The 24,691-nt window shown below is 44.2% G+C and overlaps 2 protein-coding genes and 1 non-coding gene across 4 annotated transcripts in view; 1 reads left to right on the forward strand and 2 right to left on the reverse strand.

Annotated features, from left to right (window-relative positions):
* LOC118406568 (cytochrome P450 3A11-like) overlaps positions 1 to 4,740 on the reverse strand; it is a 14,980-nt gene extending 10,240 nt beyond the window's left edge. Inside the window, exons 1-6 of one of the 2 annotated variants that reach the window (XM_035806668.1) lie at positions 4,604 to 4,740; positions 2,266 to 2,362; positions 1,604 to 1,662; positions 1,005 to 1,101; positions 634 to 756; positions 221 to 309 (exon numbers count right to left, since the gene is read on the reverse strand). In XM_035806668.1, the coding sequence (XP_035662561.1) occupies positions 221 to 309; positions 634 to 756; positions 1,005 to 1,101; positions 1,604 to 1,662; positions 2,266 to 2,328 (431 nt within the window). In that variant the 5' untranslated portion in view covers positions 2,329 to 2,362; positions 4,604 to 4,740. Of the gene's footprint in view, positions 1 to 220; positions 310 to 633; positions 757 to 1,004; positions 1,102 to 1,603; positions 1,663 to 2,265; positions 2,363 to 4,076; positions 4,282 to 4,603 lie in introns of those variants that run through there. The other variant, XM_035806667.1, reaches the window with a different exon arrangement.
* Trnav-cac lies at positions 413 to 485 on the reverse strand. Its single transcript has one exon. It is a non-coding gene; the product is annotated as a tRNA-Val (tRNA).
* Positions 4,492 to 8,164, forward strand: LOC118406569 (cytochrome P450 2B4-like). The gene is made up of 4 exons (XM_035806669.1): positions 4,492 to 4,839; positions 5,598 to 5,686; positions 6,030 to 6,983; positions 7,366 to 8,164. Exons 1-4 carry the CDS (start codon positions 4,562 to 4,564, stop codon positions 7,548 to 7,550), a joined length of 1,506 nt encoding a protein of 501 aa, XP_035662562.1. The 5' UTR covers positions 4,492 to 4,561; the 3' UTR covers positions 7,551 to 8,164.
* The last annotated feature ends 16,527 nt before the right edge of the window (positions 8,165 to 24,691 follow it).

The raw sequence follows: 24,691 nt of genomic DNA on the forward strand, positions 1-24,691 counted from the left end.
GTAGGGCGCGAGACACGAAGAATTGTACAAAATACAAAGCCAGATAAAAACGCCTAAAAAAACGTCGAGAAACAGCCTGAGCCAAACCTGTTTGGAGAGTAGCGCAATGCGTTCTTTTACGTGTAAAGTATATTTGTAATCATATGTCTATTTTACTGCATATATTAGTGATCAAAAACTATCTTGTTAGAGAGACATGTTTTTTTAATGACAGACTTACTCTCTTGCTTTAAAGGGTTTGCCGGTCTTTGCGGATTCACCGACTTTTTCTGCAAGTATGTTTGCACAACGATTCAGTTGTTCTAACATCTGAAACATAAAAACAAGCTTTCGTTAGCAGAAATGCTTAGCTCCAATTCGATTTTTCGTTTAGCTTTGATGACTGCCTTTTGCCGAACGTTAAAAAAACATTTGTCACCGCCCGGGATCGAACCGGGGACCTTGCGCGTGTGAGGCGCACGTGATAACCACTACACTACGGTGACTTAGCACGAGTTGTTGAGAAGATGTCATATCAGTTCTATTGCTATGTGTACAGTACTTTTAGAAGCCATGTTTTAGATTAGTATTGGAAGTCATGTCACCATATGTATTTATCCAAACCTTTATAGTTGTACCAGTTGTACCACGTACCAGTTTGAGTTTGCCGCTGCTGAAGGCAGGTGTGAGTGTGGTCCTCACGTTCTTCCAGTCCTCACCACTCAGGTTGATGAGGTATCGGCCTTGCGGTGTGGTCCTGAGAGTCATGCTTTCAGGCTATTGACAACAATAAATGTTACGTCAGAAAGCCTGAGCTAGTCCACCATACTTTTTAACGTCAAGTCGTCTATGAATCCTTCAAAAGTCGTTATTCCTCATTATGCAAACTAAAGGAGTGGAAAAAAAGAGATTTCTGACAACAAAGTGGAAGACACAATAGTCTCCCAAATATAGAAAGTTAGGAATGAAAACAGTGACATAACGCATGTGGACACTGTAACAATAAACGTGAATAGCCAACTCACATTGCGACGCGAAAACTTGTGAAACTGCTTGACGAAAATCTCACGTAACATCTCCGGATCAGAAACCATCAGGACTGGGTTTGATCCCGAAAATACCCTGTAGGCACAATAGTTTTCGAACGTTATTACGGCATCAATTGTATCCGCCATTTACAGAAAAAAAACATGCGGCGTTCTCTCTATGAACCTCTTTGCCTCACTGTCTATCCGTCTGTCCACCTGTCTTTCTTTCTCTCGGTAGAATTTGAAGCGTTTACTTTGAGACAAAGCGCACTGATTTCCCGACAGGTAGTAATACAATACGGCTTCGCTTCGATTCCCTTTCTAGTCAAACACAGAATGTCACCTCTACTCTTATTCATAAGTGCGATGGGCAATTCTAAGTGTTGAGGTTCATGCCTACGGCTAACGCTTCAAGCTCCTTCTTGAACAACGCCGCCAGGATTAGGTCACCATCCTGGGATCCATACGTGTATCTTTGAGTATCTTTCATCCAAATAACCACTAGTACCGTATTTAACTCAAGAAGCCCCATGTTTTAACCAGTCTAAAACAAATTTATGAAAGATAAGCTGCACAGTAATTTGAATGGTACCTACCCATACACCTCTCCATATTGTCGCATCATCTGAACTTGGTAGTCTGGAGCCCAGAAACCCTGGGAAAGAAAATGATTTTCTTCATGGTCATTAATCAATAACTTGTATGTACAGTATGGTTGAAATGTACATAAAACTTTTACAGAAATAGAGCCCTAAACTGAAGACATATCAATAAAAGAATAAACCGACAGAACCATGCCATCACTTTATAACCATTGGATAACTGAATTCACAAACAATAACCCTGTTAAATTGACATCCCAGTTCCTTCCAAATTCCTCCATAGGACAGGCAACTTCAGAAGCAATTCCCTAGGGAATGCATTCGTGCAATTCTTAAAATTCTTTCAAAGCGATCGTAATACTTGAATGAATGGCTCCGACCCTGAGGCGTCGCAAAAAATAATGAGTACAAAGACATACATTTCAGCAAAACAAGGAGCGATTTTTATTATATTGGGGGCACGTAGCGGCTTCATTCGGTACTGCAATGGAAAACAGGTTTTTTGTTTGTTTGAGGACGCTTTTCTTTGGCGTCATGAGGGAAAAGACAATGGTTCTGCATAAATAATATAGAGAACACTTATTTCCAACAAAGGTACACCATAGCGGAACTTACCAGTATTTATGCTGTTTTAAATAATCAGTGTCTAGACTTACCCGTATCATCTGCCCGAAGAAGTCGCCGATGACGGGCCATGGTCGCGGTCCGGGGACACCCATCTTCTTAAACAGCGACAGGGGGCGGATATAGTACCTTTGTGGGGCCAAAAATAACAATTGCAACAAACTCAGAGAAAGAAAGCAATTGTTCACATACATCGTTCACGTAGTGTAAGAAGGTATAGATTGACCAGACGTTTAACAGCCCTTTTCGTGGGAAACCTATTTTCAAAATGGGCTAAGATTCTCTAATGTGCAGAGAAGGAGTTTCCGCCCAGTACCAAAATACCTTAGCCCAGTCTTGAATCAATCCCCCCCCCCCCATCTCTGACACAATAAAGGACAGCGCTAGGAATGAGGCTCGATAGCTCCAGAACTTAACAAATCTCACTGTTAAACTCTTCTATATATATAGATCTAGGTTAGTTGTGTTAAGTTTTTGGCGTGCAGAATTTGACGCATGGTCTTAACAAGAAACGGGACCAAACTTGAACTTACATGTCATGATCATTTTATTCGTAAAATAAAACAAGTCACGGTGTAACAGCGTTCCCAGGAATTGTTGTTGCGATATCGCGAGCTTTGCACTCCGTAATTTAGCACAGGAGTTCGTCTCGTACAAGGTCCAGTCAAGGGGCCATTTTTAGACGACAGGGATCAACTTCCCTATGGTTTTATTCGGTTTAAATGTTATCCTTACAGTTGGCTCTCTTCGCCAATGATTCACCCTATGTTTGCCGAATTCTACTATTTCTAGCGGTTACCGATTTGAACGGCCTTAGTGGTCATTACCAGCTGAGCTGAGATTTACTATGTTGGTTGCATTTTCCTTTAAGATTACTGTAAATGCAGAAACTTTCGCGGTGTTTAAATGTTCGCTGTGGCCGCTTCACCGCGAACGTAAAACAACCACGAACATGTTTCCATGGTAGTATAAGAGACTAAACAGTGCATGGTGCTACCGCGAACCTAAAACCACCGCGAAAAGTCCTTTTTCCCGTTACCGCGATATTAAATCCCCGCGAACTTCAATGCATTAACAGTATCTATCCATGACCCCTGTGTTTGACATAAACGTCTCCGAAGGACATCTGGAATACAGATGTGACACTAACATTGGCACACATATCGGTGCTCTTGGTCTTCGGACGTGCGTCGGCTGCGAAAACAGCCTTAAACCTTAACACGGGGGCGCGGCTATTCAACTTGTGCAACAGCATGTAAAGGTGGGGTCACACATGCGTATATATTCAAGTCCGTTTGAGGTGCGTATGAAGCTCTTAGTCTCTACCAGGCTCCACAGGTCGCGGGAAAAATAGTACAAATTGGACAAATATAGATACACGTACACAACATGCCAGATGAGTTAGCGTTTGGTGAAGTATGGTTAGCAACCCAACTAACTCGTCCGACATGTTACCTGTTTACGTTTGTCCAATTTCTATTATTTTTACAACGACCTGTGGAGCCTGGTGGAGGCAAATACTCCCATGCGCGCCTCATACGGACTTAAATATATACGCAGGTGTGAACCCACCTTTACAACGGCATTGCGTATCTAAAGCTGTTTGACAACAAAGGAATCAATTATATTTCTCAACAGTCAGCGGCTAATTCAATAACAGAGACAGTACTGGGCAAGTCTTGGTTTCATCAAGCCGAAGTGCGCACACACGTACAGTATATGTTTACATTAAAATTCAGGTCGTTTCTTCTGCCGGAAGTTTACAGTAAGTACGGTCACGTACGCATAGCTGCCTGACCCCAGCTACTTGGGACCCACTTTATACAATAGTACGTGTACTTACAGATAAAACAGGATCGGCAGAATTCCCGCCAAAATCCACGTCAGGGGGATACCTGATATCTCCAGGTTCATCTTCAACACAAAATCTTACGCCAACTTTTGGTATCAAACCGTCATGGGACAAGCCAACGTCTACGTGCAAAAGAGAGGGAGCTGCAGTGCCGTAAACAGTCGCCTCCAATGTCCACTCGGACGCTGACCTTCGAACTATGACATTGTTTTGAGAGATCTCGCAAGTGCGTTTGTTGAGTGAGGTGTGTCGGAAAATGAATACAGCTGTGTGTGTTTTTACATCATATTTCAGACGTACTGATGACTATATAATTTCTGTTGAAATGTTTACAAGCAATGTATTCTTCAATCGAAAGAATTGCCCCCCCCCCCCCCTTACTTGTAAAATAGGACAATCCGAACGCCCTCGGGTCAATGCCACAAGGTTATGCAAACAAAAAAAATTGGCGTGTTTGCTGGTGAAACGCTGTAAAAATGGAGTCAGCCGTGCCTTTTGTGAGCGGTTTACTCGCCAACCTGACCCTACAGTCCACCCTGGTTCTCGTCCTGGCCTTCCTGACGACCTACTGGCTCCTGGGCGCAGGTGGTCGGCAGAAGAACCTTCCGCCGGGCCCGAGAGGCCTGCCCCTGCTCGGCAACCTCCTCAGCTTCCGCCCGAGCCGCTTGTTGTCCAACCTGGCGGCATGGCGGCAGCAGTACGGGGATGTTTTCTGTGTGAGGATCGCCAACAGGCTGGCTGTCGTGCTCAATGGGTAGGTTTGAAACGTACTTGTACAATGACAGGGCAGGATTGAGGGGGTGGGGGGTCCGGGGACGACAAGAACAATGGAACACTGATTGAATGGCACACAACGGCTCATAGCCTAGGTACCATCCTCCGTAGTTACCGCTGGCGTAATCTTTTCCTTTGGTAAACACAGTCATATTAGGCCACAGCATATAAATTTTATTGGAAATCAGCGCCCTCCATAATTTTTGTAACGTACATGATGTATAGCGACAGTAAAATAGCACCCAAATGTCCAAGTACAAATCCTTATTTGGGCCTCCATAATCTCCATCTGTGCATGTGTATTTGCATTCATTCTTCGTTTTATCCCCAAACGGGCTTGTATGCTATAGTGGCCGCCCACTGGTTTTGAACAGTTGAGGTCTCATACCTCCATTATATTATAGACCGTATCATTGGATTCACTGTTAGAATACCTTCTAAGACCGAATGTCCAATAGGAAAACACTCTTTCTGGATATGTTTTGCTTTCTATCATAAGCACACTTGTTGGTCGGGAAATTTGAAAAATGTCACCCAAATCTAGCGAAACAACAATAATTATCGAATTTCAAACTTATTATCGGCTGACTATGGCGATGTGGGGGAACGAGGTTTAGCACATAGTAAGAACATATCACATGGCAATTTACAATATCATATATGTTTCCCTAAGTCTATTCCTAGGCGTAACAATGTTGATAAAGTATACGTAACAATGTTGACTTGTTTCAATTCTAGACACAAGGCTATCCAGGACGCGCTCGTCAAGCAACCTGAAGTATTTTCCAACCGCCCTCCCGCAGTCGTCGATTCAGCCAATGACCAAGGTAGGTACGGAAGGGAAAGGGATGGAAAGAAAAGACTGGGTGTAGATGCTATCTCCAAGCAGATCCTACGGTAGCCGATGCTCACTCCTTGGACGGCTACACTCCTTTGCTTTGTCAGCTTTTGATAATATCTCATGACACCATAGGATCTGCTTTGAGATTAATGTAGGGAGTATATGTATTTATCGTTAGATCTTTGCACGCTAAGAATCATGCAAAAACGAAATTACATAAAGCTGTCTGGTAAAACAGTTTTTTTAATACATTTCTCTCCGATTCGGGAGAATTGTGCAAAATATAACAATGCGCGAGTGAAAATATTTCTTGTATTCGAATTCCACAGGAGTTGTCATGGCCCAGTACGGGGAAGGTTGGAAGGTGAAACGCCGACTAGGTCTGACCGCTCTCCGTCAGTTCGGTATGGGCAAACGAAGTCTGGAGGGTAAAATCACAGAGGAGGCTCGCGCCGTGTGCGACATCCTTGCGGAAAAAGATGGCGCTGCAACGGACATATCTCTTCTTTTGTCCAACGGCGTATCTAACGTTATCTGTTCCATGTCGTTCGGTGAGCGATTCGAATATAATGACACGGAGTTCCAGAGGCTCATGCGACTGATGTCAGAGTTAGTTACGGGATCTGCCATTTCCCGGTTTAACCCCTACGTACGCAAGTTGCCATTTATCAAAAAGGGAGTGGAGAGTCGAATGAAAATGGCCAAAGAGATCACTGAATTCATCAAAGCAAAAATCAAAGAACACAAAGACACTTTCGATCCAGCCGACATCCGGGACATTATCGACGTGTATTTGATGGAGACCCAGCAGCAGATCCCGGATGACGGGGACCGTACCATTACAGAAATGGGGATGATCAACACGATGAGAGATCTATTTATCGCCGGAGCAGAAACTACGGCTACGACCTTGAAGTGGGGTCTGCTGTATCTGGCGCGCCACCTGGAGGTTCAGCGAAAAGTGCAGGATGAGATCGACCAAGAGTTTGGCTCCAGCCCCCCAACGTTGTCTCAGCGAGGAAAGCTGCCCTATACCGAGGCCACCATACTAGAAATCCAGCGGATCCGACCTATCGTACCGCTCAGTGTTCCTCATACCACCTCTGCTGCCACGGTGCTGCACGGCTTCGACATCCCGGCCAACACTTTCGTCATCCCGAACCTGTGGTCCGCCATGATGGATCCGACAGTGGCGCCTGACCCTGAGACCTTCAACCCGGACAGGTTTCTGGACGAAGATGGAACTCATGTGCGTCCCGAGTGGTTCATTCCATTCTCGCTAGGTGAGTTATTGTTAACACAGTGTTGGCTAATATTTCCTTGGCACGTAGGTATTTATAATGCAGGCTAATGAGTGCTTAATTTTTTAATAGATTTTTTTTGTCCCAAGCAGGCTAGTGGTCAATAAATGACAAATGGGGGGGGGGGGATATATTAAATGAATGGAATGGAGGTAAAAGACAGATAAGTATCAATTGATATGGCTGATATAATTAATATAATTCTAATTTGACTTGTGATTGGATGGCTCAAATTGAAAACAAGATGGCGGCTGCATGACGTCAAAGTCCAAAATGGCAGCGCCCGATGGTGCTGACGAGAACAATATAGTTTGGCATCAGTCAAACCTATTGAAATCATTTTTGTCCTCATATCCTTCCCTAGGGCGGCGTCAGTGCCTTGGTGAGCAATTAGCCAAGATGGAACTTTTCATCTTTCTGACAACCTTGCTGCAGCACTTCACATTCAAATTGCCAGACGGCGCCCCTGCACCATCAATGGACGGCTCCTTGGGTGTTGTTCTTGCGCCAGACCCCTACCAGATTTGCGCCATTCAAAGAGATAATTAGAACCCAGCGCTGATTCATTTCAAGTTATTATTAGATTACAAAAAAACAATATTTTGTTGATAACTAGCGAGGTCAAAGTCTGGCTATTCGGTACAGTGTCGTCACTTGTACACTAATAACAGGTGCAGAATTGACGTATCTAATAAGGAGGAATAAACAAAGTAAACACTTATTACTTTTTAAAATTAACTTTGACTTTATTCATATTGTAGACGATACAATACATGTGGGTCACAGGCAGCGATTGACGGTGTTGTGACCTACACATTAACACATACAGAACATTGATACATCAAGTGCTAGCAATGAATAGATACTGTCTAAAATTACTTTTTTTCCCTATTTCATGAAACCATATTAATCCTATTACATTATATATGTATGTAGCCATCCATGGTTAACCGAGTTACTGAGCTAGTGTTTGTAAGTGTACACATGTAGGTGTAGTTTTCAGTGAGTTTTGATGTTTACGAAGGCCATTGTCGTCTTTTCTCAGTGTGACAGTGTGACAGAGCGTGCACGCCAATGGGAAGGGTCTTCTTCGGACGGAAAGTGAAGCCGCGCTCTTCTAGTCATTGTGCTTGTCGATAAAGGCCATAAAGAGAAATTCACGGTACAATGAAGACTACTGCCACTTGCTTCTGTGGACCAGTGGTAGAGCAGCTCTTCAGTGAGTTAAACTACTTCGAGATCACATCCACTTATCCCTTGCCCAATAGGCATGTAGGTTTTGTGTTCTCGTGTGGGCACGGCGAACCAAAAAGCTGCCCGGATTGCTAAAGACAGAACCGGGTCAGACCAGTGCTCCGGGGCTGAGGAGATTGCATCCTCCTGACGCTCAGACTAGTTTCCCCATCCTGATTGCCAGCCTCAGGGAAAGAGGGGGAATTGGTAGGTTTAGGTTTAGAATTATAATATTTCATAACAATATACAAACTGGGGTCCTTTGTGGTCTTTTTCTTCGACGTATATGCATTGTTCTCCAGGTAGATTTACCGGAGGCGTAAGATATTATCAAAGCTGGCCATGGAGTGTACTACGTACGTAGCCAGCCAAAAGAAGTGTCCATCAACCACTGGGAATCTGCCCTCACTCAACCAGGGTGGAAATAATACCTACTCAGCAAGCACAAGTTGATTAACAGTTGGATGTTGATAGCCTTTCTTCTAACCGACTGAGAGATTCTCGTTGGCTTATGGACACTCCTGACGCCGACTACACCCCTTGGACAGGTTTCTGGAGTGGTTCATTCTATTCTCGCTAGGTGTGTTATTGTCAGAACAACTTGTTGGTTAATTTCCCTACTAGGCCAGCTCGTGCACCGGTTTTTATTTTTGTTCCGGTATCCCCTAAACTATTGACTTAAACCATGAAGCAGCGTCCGACACAGAGAGAAAAAGAATGAATGGCAGACTCGCATCCGCAATTTTGTTTTGTTTTGCTTTCATTAGATTGTGAATAGCATTTATTGATAATCTGATAGTTATAATATACAAATTTAAATAGCAATTGTGACTGTGTGGCATACACTGGAAGTTATGTGCAAGTACAGCCTTTTGTCGTCAGTGTTTAAGCTGCCACAGAATGAGGTCAGACCAGTGCTCCGGGGCTGAGGAGATTGCATCCTCCTGACGCTCAGACTATTAAGTTCTCACATCCTGGTTTCCAGCCTCAAAGGAAGAGGGGGAATTGACTGGTTAGAATTTCTCTGAATCATAATATTTCATGACGAGAAAGCGATGCGAACAGAGGGTCCTTTCGGTCTTTTACTTTGGAGTATATGCAAAGGATAGATGATAGAATTGGTCGTTGCATGCAAAAAAAGGATATTGCAATATTTGTGACTTTGTGAATGTAATTCTTGTAAGCAGTTTCATGGCTGATGTAGGCTATGACAAGAGTTAACATGGTCACGGAACATGTCGACAAAAGAGCCAAAAAGTATAATAAGATTTTAAATATTATATGTACATTACCAAAGATTATTTCTGTAGACTTACAACAATCTATGGGCAATTGTTATACCGAATACATCAAAGCAATTGAACAGCATAAATATGCACAATATAATTACAATGTATGCATAACAAAAGAAAAGGCAGAGGTATATACATTCTAGAGTTCACTCAAATCATGTGCATTGAATACTGGCAACCTCATCAAATAATAAGTCAGTGGATCTTTAAAAATTCTCTTAAGTGAAATCTAGTTCTACAAAAAGGTTTATAGACAGTTTTCAACAACACCAACATTTCCTTCGCACTCACTCCCAAAAGCAATATTTACCACAATATAGTGCTGTGTGGTGTGTTACGGGTTCCCTCCCCTGATGGTATCTCCCATGGCCAGTAGGTGTTAGGCAGTGTGACAAGGGGGAGGGACGAACGCCGTAGTGGTGTGTTACGGGTTCCCTCCCCTGATGGTATCTCCCATGGCCAGTAAGTGTTAGGTAGTATGACAAGGGGGAGGGACGAACGCCTTGGTGTGTTACGGGTTCCCTCCCCTGTTGGTATCTCCCATGGCCAGTAAGTGTTAGGTAGTGTGACAAGGGGGAGGGACGAACGCCGTGGTGTGTTACGGGTTCCCTCCCCTGATGGTACCTCCCATGGCCAGTAGGAGTTAGGTTGTGTGACAAGGGGGAGGGACGCACGTAGTGATGTGTTATGGGTTCCCTCCCATTGCCAGTAGGTATCAGGGCTTCCGTAAGTAGTGACACAGCTGTGATGTCGGACTTCTCTAGGCCTTGCGTACATACCAGGAAGTCTGTCAGTTGTAGAATGGACACCGCTCCTATCATATATTCTTCTATTCTGCCGGGTCTTTGTGACTGTTGGAAGCGATGGTTCTGCAGCAGCAGCGTAGGGAGTGATAGGATAATCATCAAGACTGTCATGGTCTGCTGCCCTGGTAGGATGGAGGGATGAAGGCAACGACCAACGGGACAATTTAACGTCTAGTCGTTCACGTCTTCTCGTAGGGAGTGTGAAAGTCTTCTCAAAACGCGCTGATTTTGCATCGGCATTGTCTGTAACCTCCCAGTATAAGCGAGACAGAGGCCGCTGAGCAAGAGCTATGTGATCTGGAATCTCTGCGTATGTGTGTGGGAGGGCAGGTAGAGGACGCTGCGCAGCAGCAAGATGGTCTGGAATCTCTGAGTAGCTGTTTGAGGCGTACGAGACTGTACAAAGACCTGCTGGTAGTGTTCTACACGAGGCAAGACCGGGTGGATCAACGGTGACCTCTGCACCCTTCTGTCTTCTCTTCAGCAGGCAACCTATAGCTACAAGGATCAACACGAACAGAATCCCCACTACAACGCCTATGTAGACAACTATGGGTCTCAGAACACCCTGTGATTCCGACGAGTCTTGTTCAGGGTTGGTCCGGAGAGTGCGGGCCTGTGGCGGAGACATGGATGCCATTGTGGTCTGGTTCTCCGATCTGTACCCTTCTGTAGTATTACGTGGAGTTTGGGGCTTAGATGTTGGGATGCCTACTACATGTAAGTCAGCGTTGCTTCCAGGGCATGGAGTTGGAGTCTTCCTTGGGGCTAGGGGGATGGTAAAGAGCAAGGGTGGATCGTGTGTGGAGATCAAAACGCAGGTTATATTCTTAGTGTTTATGTGGGCGGTCCCTGTGTAGGTACTGTTGTTTAGGATGCCTGAATCAGTGATACTGGCTGTGTTTGTGTCTTGGCTGTGTTGGGGGTTGAAGAGCACCATTGCTACAGATGTATTCCCTGCTCCCATAGACACCAGTTGAAAGGTCGAGTTACCCTTCAAGTCGACATTAACGCCCATGTTGCGTTCCCACACCTGCCGGCACCGGTCTGTGGTCTTCTTAGCCAGTTCATCATCGGTGAGAACAACAACAAAGGGTGGCCGAACGGAGAGTGTGCGTTCGTCAATAGTCCATATATCTCCTGCTGGGTGATATTTCCGCTCCAGACGCCTCTCGAGTCTTCCTTGATCCGTTGTGACGCTGAATGAGATAATGTTAACATAAACGTCCAGGTTCCATGTCATACTCTGTGAAACTACACCACTAATCGTCATCAAACCGTCTCCGCCCAGTGAGAAGATGGAGTAGTCCTCCGTCCTCCACAAGGTCTCCCTTCCAAGACAAGACAGGTGATTTCCTTCCAGGAGCAGATGATTGAGAGGCATGTTGTGAAATACACCTGGAGGAAGGTGCGTTATCTTATTCTCATCTAAGTTCAGCTCCGTCAGTTTGTTCAGACCGTGGGACCAGGCAGGGTCTATGTGCTGTAAGTGGTTACCCTCCAGGCTCAGCGTCAGAAGGTTTGTCAAGTCCTCAAAACATTCCGGGTCGATCTCTGATATTCTGTTGTAGGTCAGTCTCAGCGCAATAAGCCCTGTCAAGCCAGCAAACCAGCTCCGTTTGACACGTGTCAGTTTGTTGGAATTCACGCCCAAAATATTCAGGCGTCTAAACCCACTAAAGGTACCCCCCTCTACGTCTACGATCCCACCTTCCACCAAGACTAAGTTTTCCACTACAGAGTGGTTAAAGGCCGATAGCTTCTTTGCTGACAGGAGACCGAAGGGGTGTCCCCTTATTGCGAGATTTGGCGCTACCCTTATTACACATGGTTCTACTGGGACAGGTGCACCAGTGACAATGACGTTTGTATCCTGACATAAGATACAGGTTGTTGTTATCCCCATCATGGCCTGACCACGCACACAGTCATTCCAGCCTTCTAGAGTACAGAGAGGGGTGCACAGGCTAGCTGAGGCTGCGGCGGTAGTCACCAGGGTCAGAAAAACCAACATGGCGATTCTCGTTCGAAGAGCCATCTATTACAAGAATTCAGAGAAAAGTACCAACGAGTTTTCTATATTTGGGGCTCAGTAAAGCTTGTTGACAGCCGAACGGGTGTGCACAGGCTTTTCTTGTCTCCACTTGCTCTTTATGGGAAGAACCTGCATAATAAAATATGAAACGTGGTCATTCCTTACTGTGTATCTCCTCTATTGTCGAACACGTTTCGGACAAAATCGCTGCTAGCGGCGTGGCAAGTTTCCGTCTCGTAAGCGGCAGTCGCCTTTTCGAATGATCGTCGCCATATCGCTGATCGGTCTATATCATATTTAAGCGTTTCATAACGTTTCGGGATGGCTGACAAGACGCAATAACTCACATAAAGCATAATTTTGAATGCACGTTCACGAAAGTATTGTGATGAATAATAAAAAAAAGTACAAAAAAAGAAAGTACATCAAGTCGGGTTTGAACTACACCAAGGAGCATTACGGTATGGGCAAAGCTTGTGCTAATACACATAAAAAGAGCGTGCTAATATAAGGTGGGGTCACACATGCGTATATATTCAAGTCCGTTTGAGGTGCGTATGAAGCTCTTAGTCTCTACCAGGTTCCACAGGTCGCGGGAAAATAGTACAAATTGGACAAATATAGATACATAACGTGCCAGATGAGTTAGCTGACCGAGAAGTATGGTTAGCGACCCAACTAACACGTCTACAAGATATATTTATACAGGAGTGGTTTAGTTGTATAAAAAGCAATTCAAAACTGTCTTTTCTTAACAAATCGAAAAAGTGTTATGAACAAGAGACGAACCTTAATGATATATATAACTTTGAAATTCGTAAAGCGATAACCCAGTTAAGAATCAGATCAGCAGTCATAAATTGAATATAGAAACAGGTAGATATCATAATGTAGCCCCTGACCAAGGTTTTGCCCATTCTGTCCAAAGCAAATTGAAGATGAATTTCACTTTGTCATGATGTGCAGTAGGTACAATGTTTCACGTAATGAGTTATTCACATTCCTCGAATCAAGTACAACAGATTTTAAGAGACTCAATGCCACAGGCAGATTTGATTATATATTCAGATGTGACAACTCCCACAATGCTAAAATAGGTAAATATATAAAAGATTGTTTTGTCATAAGAAAAAATGCCGAAACTCATAATTAGCCCCACTCGATTGTAGTACAATGTTTTAGGCTAGCTCTCATTGTTTTAGAAATAACTTCATTCTATATTCATAATCTGCATATGTACTATGTTTAATACTTGCTTTAGTAATTAGGATGATAAGTTTGTTTCTTCTTTCTTTTGCCATACATTGTACCGCAAGTTCTTCATGCTACCTGTTTACGTTTGTCCAATTGCTATTATTTTTCCAACGACCTGTGGGGCCAGTTGGAGGCAAATACTCCCATGCGCGCCTTCACACGGCGACGACCATTTGTAAGATGAAGGCCGTTTACGAGAAGTACATGTAGCCCTGGTCATGGCAGTTCCGAAGAAGACTTCCGACCGATACAACATAATGTGCTTGTGTACGAAAAAACAACTTTGGATGTCAAAAAGTACTCAATCGTGAATATATAGAATTTTAATCAACGTCTTCTTTAATGGTGCAAAAAAGTTTAATTCGATTGAATTATGTGTTCAAGGATGAATTCCTTTCACTGTAAACTTTCACTGTAAGACTAGGAATGTCTGTCGTTTCTGACAAAACGACTAGATCTACCACCTTTAAATTCTAATTTCTATTGTCAGACCATTACTATACACAGTTTTCTCACTCACCTTTGCCACACTACTGACAGTGTATCAATATACGAGAGGCGTTCAATAAGTAATAACTCTGACTCATTTCCCATAGCAGGAAATTAATGAAACTTGGCACAGTTATTAGTCTTTCTCTTCATAGGAACCACCCAGAGTTATGCATTTCTCCCATCGTTTGATGCAGCTCTGGACACCGTTTTTTGTAGGACACCCCAGGTTGGTCCTCCAACAGATGCCTCATCAATGGCAGAAGAGGAACGACCAGGTCTGGGAGCTGTTTCCACAGACTTCCGGCCATGTTTGAATTCAGGATGCCAGCGTTTTACAAGGTGATATGATTGGGCATCATCACCATAAGTTTCTTTCATTTCATCAAAAGTCTCCTTTGGTGTGCGTCCTTTCAAATACAAAAACCGGATCACTGCGCGACACTCAACTGGCTCCATTTCACACCTGGTCCATTTCACACCTAACTCAGTTCAAACACCAGTAAATCGGAAACCACAATTAGTTCAGAGCTGTTTTTTGCAACATAATCTAAAGAGATATGAATCATTACATGTGCAAATTTTCAGATCAGACAACTGGAAGTGGGTCAGAGTTATTACTTATTGAACGCCCCTCGTAACTACTAACACACAATAATACAAACATTTTAGACACCCCGAAAAAACTCTTTGCGCGGAGGCAATGATCTGCCAACCCCAAACTACGAATTATACACTGATCTTGGGGAATGATAAAGCAATCAACATAACAAGCATTTAGTGAAGGGACCACGCACCATATGAACTTCATAATCTCCTTGGTAAAAACAATGACTTCAAAACATATTTTAAGTACATTTCAAAACTTCAGTCGTTACCGTCACTGCAAAGCTGGCTTTGTCAGGTTTGTTTTGGTTCTAGCAGTGGGGGTCAACCCCGGTATGTTAACTGAGAAATACATCCAGAAGATTAAAAAGGCACAAGGGTTTCTTCTTTCCAAATGGGTTTCATAAGAATAGTCCAGTTATTGAGAAGTCCATCTGATTCAAAGGTCAAAACATAGCAAAGGTCACGAATTTCTGCATGATTTTAGAATACATAGTCCTCGGACCTCTCCAGCAGTATATCAAACCTTTATGATCAACATTTGCTCAGGAAAAATGATCTAAAGAATAAGTCAGAAAACAAGTCTAGGATACGCACCGTATACACTTTTGCCTCTCTCTTCAAGCTTGACTTTGTTCAGCAGCGCATGGAAACAGTCGGGTGTATGTCGCCGGCCCTCCTGTCTTCACAGCTTTTCGTCAAGACAAAAAACAAACGTTTGACCACCACCACCATCAGATGTTGGTCCATACTGAGTCGACTCCCAGCCACTGGTCAAGATATTGAAGGCAAGACAAGATATCATTGGTGGAAATACGTGGGCCGGTTATGACGTTAGTGCCCGGGGCTGTGGATGTCGCTTCTCAGACTGATTATCTTCGCCAGTATGATTTACATTATCATTTTATAAAGAGGCCACCAAAGTCCACCCTTATCTCCCCACGTTTACAGACAAAAAGAAAACTGCCCTCCTCTTAACACCACAAAACACACACATTATCGAAAAGGTTGGATCCTTCGTCTTCTACTGTCTCCGAAAAAGAAGTCAAAACCAATATGCATTTTGCTTACTGCTGTTTACCACTGTTTGTCTGTCACATTTTGTCACTTGCAATTAGCCCCCTAGGGCAAGAACTTGCAATAAAATTTTTCCAACTTAATCTTTTTTCTATATTTTTGGGTGCATGTGTATGTATGTGTGTTTGAGAATTACATAAGTAGCTATAGAGGAGTCGTGGTTTGGTCGTGTTTTTATTCGATTTACTGGTAGGCGTTGGTAAAATGAAGAAACCATTAGACTGCACCAAGAGATAATTATCACCCTGGTCTGATTCATCTCTTCAAGTTATTCTTAGATTGCACCTGAACTAGTAATTTGTTTGTAACAAGCAAGGGCAAAGTCTGGCTACTCGGTACAATGTTGACATCAGTACTGGAAGATTGATTGACTTAAACCATGAAACAGCGTCCTCGCCAAGTTTCGGTGCGTGGGTCTTTATGTATGTTTGAGAACTAAATGTAGTGGTTGGCAAAATTAAGAAGGCTGTTAGATTAGGGGCCCCTGTGGCGTTACGCTATTGTAGTGAAACGTCCGATTTTTATACCTCTTTTCCAATTTTCCACGACTTCTCGCGTTCTCAAGCATACATAAAGGACCACGCGAAACTTGGCGAAGATAAGGTCTAGCTCATTCATGAGTTTTTTCTTCTCATAGACTTCTATGTTATAATACGTGTTTTACATGGGCACGTTCATAATGAACCTACTTGAAATATTATTCATTCTTTGCTTTTGCATTTACTTTTTAAAAATTCCCAATAGCCTATACATACAATCCTTTTTTATGACAATTACAAAATTCAGTTAGCCAAACATCGCAACATCCACTTTTTAGCTGCCAACAGTCAACCGTACAACTCAGAACCCAGGACTGCGTGCCTCCGGCCCAACGCGTTGCTGCCAAACTTTACCTGCTGTATTTTGTCATAGAAAAAATAATATCAGAGGTAATAAAAATGATGACGTCATCAATTTGGCCCCCAAAAAATCAGAGTTAGAATTCTTTAATGCCCATCTATCAACATTCGTTATGGCTCCATTCTTTCTTAATTCATTAATAAAAAAACAGTGGAAGGTCAAAATGCCAATTTAGCCAACCGAGATACCTTAAAACAAATTTTCACCAATCTGACTTTTGAGATCAGTTCGGCTGGCTAAAAGGTAATTTCTCACCGCTAAAAACATGCATGCATGCAGCCGTTTAGTTTTTGGCCCGGATCTCTTTTAGGTACCCACTGGGAGTAATACATCAATGAGACCATATAATCAGTCTGAGTCTCAGGAACAAGCGGTATATCCACAGCCCCGGGCACACGGACGTCATAACCTGCCCGCGTCTTTCCACCGATAATATCCCGTCCTTCAAAATCGAGGCCAGTGGCTGGGAGTAGACTCAGTATATATGCATGGACAGATTCTCGCTGGTGGTGGTGGTCTAAAATTTTCCGTCGCGACGAAAAGCTGTGAAGACAGGAGGGGCTGTCGACATACACCTGGCTGTTTTCATGCGCTGCTGAACAAGGAAAAAGCTGGCAAAGAGGCAAAAGTGCACGGTACGTATCCTAGACTTATTTTCTATTTTCTGACTTATTTTTTAGATAATTTTTTTCTGAGAAAATTTTGATCATAAAGGTTTAATTTACTGCTGGAGAGGTCCGATGAATACTTTTTTTCTAATATCGGGCCGAAATTCGTGACATTTTCAATATTTTTACCTGTAATTGACCTTTGAATGAGATGGACTTGTGTATTTTAAATCTTCTGGATACATTGCTCAGTTAACATACCGGGGTTGACCTCCCACTCCTAGGAACAAAACAAACCTGACAAATACGACTGTCCAGTGGCATGCGCAGTAACGACACAGGGCTCAAAATGCACTTGAAATGTGTTTTAAAATGATTGTATTTACAGCGGAGATTATGGAGCTCATTTGGTGGTCCCTTCACTGAAATGTTTGTTGTATTGATTGCTTTAGATCATTCCCCAAGATCAGTGTATAGTTCGTAGTTTGAGGTTAGCAGATCATTGCCTCCGTGTGTCTGAATGTCTGTATTCTTGTGTGTCCGTAGTTATTTTGTAGTCTCTACCAGACTCCCATCTGGCCGAATAGAAATAGGGGACTTATTTGCCAAGCTAGGTATAAAAGCCTAGTAAATTAATTGGCCTAGCAGTGTTTGCCGTCAGAATGACAGACATTCCTAGTCATATGATTATGGGTTAGATTAATGGCTACTATCTCAATGGAGATATCTTACACATGATTGTCCTGTTTAAAGTACAGGGAAAGGAATTAATTTATTTTTTGTACTTTTTTCACTATTCATCGCAATACTTTCGTAAATTTGCAATTGAAATTTGCTTTACATAAGTTTTTGCTACCTGTCAGCCATACCGAAACGTTTTTAAGAGCTAAGATATGGTATAGACCGATTAGCGATAAGAGAACGGTTACATACGTCGTGCGATCGTCGTACGATTTTGATACAATACAAGTTTTAAGCAGGCTGCTGTGAAACGAATCATACAAGGATAAAGACAGTCCTTTGTGTAACAAGACAGCCGGACTTTGCAGCACACATGAATGGCTGTCCCAAATATGCCCTAAGATAACGATCGTACGACGATCGCACGACCACGCTAAGGCGACGACCGTTCGGAGAGGCAACAACTGCTTGCGATACGGTAGATTTCCTCGACGATAGCAGGTGCTGTAGCAGGGATTTTATCCCAAACGTGTTTGAGAGTCGAGGAGCTACATATAAAGGAATGACCAATGACTACGTTTTATATTTTTTGCTGCAGGATCTCTTTTCATGAACGATCCCTGCAAGTGAAGACAAGAAAAGCCTGTGCATTCCCGTTCGCCTTCAAGAAGCTTAACTGAGCCCCAAATATAGAAAACTCGTAGGTACTTTTCTCTGAATTCTTGTAATAGATGGCTCTTCGAAACAGAATCGCCATGTTGGTTTTTCTGACCCTGGTGACTACCGCCGCAGCCTCAGCTAGCCTGTGCGCCCCTCTCTGTACTCTAGAAGGCTGGAATGACTGTGTGCGTGGTCAGAGAATGATGGGGAGGACAACAACCTGTATCTTATGTCAGGATGCCGACGTCATTGTCACTGGTGCACCTGTCCCAGTAGAACCATGTGTAATAAGGGTAGCGCCAAATCTCGCAATAAGGGGACACCCTTTCGGTCTCCTGTCAGCAAAGAAGCTATCGGCCTTTAACCACTCTGTAGTAGAAACCTTAGTCTTGGTGGAAGGTGGGATTGTAGACGTAGAGGGGGACACCTTTAGTGGGTTTAGGTTCCTGAAGACTTTGGGCCTGGATTTCAACAGGTTGACACGTGTCAAACGAAGCTGGTTTGCTGGCTTGACAGGGCTTATTGCGCTGAGACTGACCTACAACAGAATATCAGAGATCGACCCGGGATGTTTTAAGGACTTGACAAACCTTCTGACACTAGAGCTGACGGGTAACCACTTACAACACATAGACCCTGCCTGGTTCCACGGTCTGAACAAACTGACGGAGCTGAACTTAGATGAGAATAAGATAACGCACCTTCCTCCAGGTGTATTTCACAACATGCCTCTCAATCATCTGCTCCTGGAAGGCAATCACCTGTCTTGTCTTGGAAGGGAGACCTTGTGGAGGACGGAGGACTACTCCATCTTCTCACTGGGCGGAAACAGTTTGATGACGATTAGTGGTGTATGTCCACAGAGTATGACATGGAACCTGGAGGTTACTTATAAAAACATCTGGCTTGATGTGCCCGCCTTCTCGTTTAGCGCCACGACTGATCAAGCTCAAGGAAGACTCGAGAGCCGTCTGAAGTGGATATATCACCCAGCAGGCTCTACTAGAGATATTTGGACTATTGACGAACGCACACTCTCCGTTCCGCCACCGTTTGTTGTTGTTCTCAGCGATGATGAACTGGCTAAGAAGACAACAGACCGGTGCCGGCAGGTGTGGGAACGCAACATGGGCGTTAATGTCGACTTGGAGGGCAACTCGAGCTTTCAACTGGTGTCTATGGGAGCAGGGAATACATCTGTAGCAATGGTGTTCTTTAACCCCCAACACAACCAAGACACAAACACAGCCAGTAGCACTGATTCAGGCATCCTAAACAACAGTACCTACACAGGGACCGCCCACATAAACACTAAGAATATAACCTGCGTTTTGATCTCCACACACGATCCACCCTTGCTCTTTACCATCCCCCGAGCCCCAAGGAAGCCTCCCAGCCCATGCCCTGGAAGCAACGCTGACTTACATGTAGTAAGCGTCTCGACATCCAACCCCAAAACACCACCTCTTACTACAGAGGGGTACAGATCGGAGAACCAGACCACAATGGCTTCCAGGTACCCGCCACAGGTCCGCACTCTCCGGACCAACCCTGAACAAGACTCGTCGGAATCACAGGGTGTTCTGAGACCCATAGTTGTCTACATAGGCGTTGTAATGGGGATTGTGTTCTTGTTGGTCCTTGTAGCTATAGGTTGCCTGCTGAAGACACGACAGAAGGGTGCAGAGGTCACCGTTGATCCACCCGGTCTTGTCTCGTGTAGAGCACTACCAGCAGGTCTTTGTACAGTCTCGTACGCCCCACACCACTACTCAGAGATTCCAGACCATCTTGCTGCTGCGCAGCGTCCGCTACCAGCCCTCCCACACACATACGCAGAGATTCCAGATCACATAGCTCTTGCTCAGCGGCCTCTGCCTCGCTTATACTGGGAGGTTACTGACAATGCCGATGCAAAGTCAGCGCGTTTTAAGAAGACTTTCACGCTGCCCGCGAGAAAACGTAAACGTCTGGACGTTAAATTGTCCCGTTGGTCGCTGCCTTCATCCCTCCATCCTACCAGGACAGCAGACCATGACAGCCTTGATGCTGACCCTATCACTCCCTACGCTGCTGCTGCAGAACCATCGCTTCCAACAGTCACAAAGAACCGGCAGAATAGAAGAATGTATGATATTAGCGAGGTTCATTCTACAACTGACAGACTTCCTGGTATGTACGCAAGGCCTAGGGAAGTCCGACATCACTGCGGCAATGGGAGGGAACCCGTAACACACCACTACGGCGTGCGTCCCTCCCCCTTGTCACACTACCTAACACCTACTGGCCATGGGAGATACCAACAGGGGAGAGAATCCGTAACACAACACGGCGTTCGTCCCTCCCCCTTGTCACACTACCTAACACTTACTGTCCATGGGAGATACCAACAGGGGAGGGAATCCGTAAAACAACACAGCGTTCGTCCCTCCCCCTTGTCACCCTACCTAACACTTACTGGCCATGGGAGATACCAACAGGGGAGAGAATCCGTAACACACCACTACGGCGTGCGCCCCTCCCCCTTGCCACACTACCTAACACCTACTGGCCATGGGAGATACCAACAGGGGAGGGAATCCGTAAAACAACACAGCGTTCGTCCCTCCCCCTTGTCACCCTACCTAACACTTACTGGCCATGGGAGATACCAACAGGGGAGGGAATCCGTAACACAACACGGCGTTCGTCCCTCCCCCTTGTCACCCTACCTAACACTTACTGGCCATGGGAGATACCAACAGGGGAGGGAACCCGTAACACACCAAGGGCCAGGGCGTGGGTCTCTCCCCACCCTACCTAACACCTACTGGCCATGGGAGATTCCAGAGAATATGACCCCAAAATTACCTAACACCTACTGGCAATGGGAGACCCCAGGGACCCTACGGGAGGGAGCCCTTAACACACCACGGCGTGTGCCCCTGCCAAAATTACCTAACACCTACTGGCCATGGGAGACCATAGGGGAGGGAGCCCGCGTAACACACCACGGCGTGCGTCCCTCTCGACCCTACCTAACACTGGTAGTATTGGTGATGTTGAAAACTCCCTAAACTTTTCTTAGAACTAGATTTCACTAAAATGAATTTTGTAAATATCCATCGACTTATCATTGAATAAGGTTGCGTGTATTCAATGGATATGGTTTGAGTCAACTTTTATTGTATTGTAAATATCCGTGCTGTTCCATTGCTTTGATGTATTAGGTATTTCAATTGTCCATAAATTGCTGTAGCTCTGCGGAAATAATCTTTGACAAAGTCCATATGATATTATACTGTCGGGCAATTCTGCCCTATGACCATTTCAAGTCTTGTCATAGACTACAGCATAAGCCATGAAACTGCTTATAGGAATTACATTCTCCAAGTCACAAATATTGCAATATCCTTTTTTTGCATGCAACGACCAATTCTATCCTCTATCCTTTGCATATACTCCAAAGTAAAAGACTGAAAGGACCCTCTTTTCGCATCGCTTTCTTGTCATGAAATATTATGATTCATAGAAATTCTAACCAGTCAATTTCCCCTCTTCCTTTGAGGCTGGAAACCAGGATGTGAAAACTAGTCTGATTGTCAGGAGACGGAATCTCCTCAGCCCGGGAGCACTGGTCTGACCTGGTTCTGTCTTAAATTTTTTTTTTTTTTTTACTCAATGGTCACCACGTAACAAGGCCTGAAGGCCACTCAAGGTTACGGGTTACATGATTGGAACTGTAACAGCAACTCTTCGCCCTAGGTCAGAAACATCATGATTGAGACCAGCCCAATTGCTCACTATGAGTGAGGACTAACTGACCCAATAGGCGAAGCAGGGGTTACGAGGGCTGCTCGGGAGATTCCCTACCCCTATTTTGGCCGGAATGGTTTGATCCGCTCGGGTGGATGTTCGCACATGTGGCGGGTTCTTTAACGTGCATCGGGTATGGCTCTCCCCACACACGGGACCTCCATTTAACGTCCTATTCGAGGGACGACTCATTTTTCACTTGAGTAAAGTGAGGAAAGCTTAAAGTGGCAGCTTAAACACTGACGACAAAAGGCTGTACTTGCACATAACTTCCAGTGTATGCCAGACAGTCAAAATTGTTATTTAAATTTGTATATTATCAATATCAATAAACGTTCTTCACAATCTAACGAAAGCAAAACAAAACAAAATTGCGGATGCGAGTCTGGCGTTCATTCTTTTTCTCTCTGTGTCGGACGCTGCTTCATGGTTTAAGGGATACCGGAACAAACATGTGATGATACATCAAGCTAAATTGGTGACCGATGCACGAGCTGGCCTAGTAGGGGAAGTAATACCTTGGTTGCAAGGAAATTAACCAACAAGTTGTTTTGACAATAACACACCTAGCGAGAATGGAATGAACCACTCATTACGAACGTGAGTTCCATATCATTCGTTCAGAAACCTGTCCAATTTGTGCAGTCGGCCTAAGGAGTGTCCATTGTTTATATTAATTGGTTTGGCTGTTCAAAACATACAGCCAGGGTTGCCCAACTAGCCTATGGCTATTACAAAGGGATAGCCCTGCTGACAGAAACAGAGAAAATACATATGGATTTGGACAGGATACTTATCAATAACAATTTTCTAAGTTAATAAAGGATAGGAATGAAAAAAAAAGAACATTTAATCTTATTTTATATATACATGGTGTAGAATGACCGAAAGGAGTGTCCGTTGGCCACCGGGAATATGTCAGTCAGTTAGAAGAAAGGCTATCAACATCCAACTGTTGCCTTATCAACCTGTGCTTGCGGAGTATGTATTATTTTCACCCTGGTTGCGTGATGGCAGATGGATGAAGGACACTCCTGTTGGCTTGCTACACTCCTTGGCCAGCTTTGATAATATCTTACGCCTCCGATAAATCTGCATGGAGAACACTGCATATATGTCAAAGAAAAAGACAAAAAAGGACCCCCAATTCGTATCTTTTTATGAAATATCATGATTTTAAACCTAAACCTACCGATTTCCCCTACTCCCCGGAGGCTGGCAATCAGGATGGGGAAACTAGTCTGAGCGTCAGGAGGATGCAATCTCCTCAGCCCCGGAGCACTGGTCTGACCTGATTCTGTCTTTAGCAATCCGGGCAGCTTTTTGGTTTGTCGTGCCCACACTAGAACACACAACGTGGGCAAGCGAACAATGGAAGCTTTTTGGTTTGCCGTGCCCACACTAGAACACACAGCGTGGGCAAGCGAACAATGGAAGCTTTTTGGTTTGCCGTGCCCACACCAGAACACACAACGTGGGCAAGCGAACAATGGAAGCTTTTTGGTTTGCCGTGCCTACACTAGAACACACAACGTGGGCAAGCGAACAATGGAAGCTTTTTGGTTTGCCGTGCCTACACTAGAACACACAACGTGGGCAAGCGAACAATGGAAGCTTTTTGGTTTGCCGTGCCTACACTAGAACACACAGCGTGGGCAAGCGAACAATGGAAGTGTTATCGAATTAGATTAGTTGCCTGAAGAGCTACTCGTCCACTGGTCCACAGAAGCCAGTGGCAGTAGTGTTCATTGTACCAGGGAATTTCCCTTGCTGTCTTTTTTTTGACAAGCACATTATGACTAGTGCGTGGAGCGCGGCTTCACTTTCCGTCCGAAGAAGACCCTTCCCATTTGCGTGCACGCTCTGTCACACTGTCACACTGAGAAAAGGCGAAAATGGCCTTCGTAAACATCAAAACTCACTGAAAACTATACCTACATGTGTACACTTACAAACACTAGCTCAGTAACTCGGTCAACTATTTATGGCTATATATATGATGTAACAGGATTGATATGGTTTCATGAAATAAGAAAAAAAAGTAATTTTAGACAGCATCTATTCATTGCTGGCACTTGATGTAGAATGTTCTGTATGTGTTAATGTGTAGGTCACAACACCAGCAATCGCTGCCTGTGACCCACGTGTATTGTATCGTCTACAATCTGAATAAATTTCAAATTAATTAGAAACAGTAATAAGTGTTTACTTTGTTTATTCCTCCTTATTAGATGAGTCAATTCTGCACCTGTTA

This window comes from Branchiostoma floridae, chromosome 19, assembly GCF_000003815.2.
Source record: "Branchiostoma floridae strain S238N-H82 chromosome 19, Bfl_VNyyK, whole genome shotgun sequence".
Taxonomy (NCBI): Eukaryota; Metazoa; Chordata; class Leptocardii; order Amphioxiformes; family Branchiostomatidae; genus Branchiostoma; species Branchiostoma floridae.

Excerpts from the sequence above, each read along its gene's own strand:
- LOC118406569 (XM_035806669.1), top strand. The coding sequence starts at position 4,562 with ATGGAGTCAGCCGTGCCTTTTGTGAGCGGTTTACTCGCCAACCTGACC. Across the intron at positions 4,840-5,597 it reads CTGGCTGTCGTGCTCAATGG|ACACAAGGCTATCCAGGACG; the intron begins GTAGGTTTGAAA and ends TTTCAATTCTAG. Across the intron at positions 6,984-7,365 it reads GTTCATTCCATTCTCGCTAG|GGCGGCGTCAGTGCCTTGGT; the intron begins GTGAGTTATTGT and ends ATCCTTCCCTAG.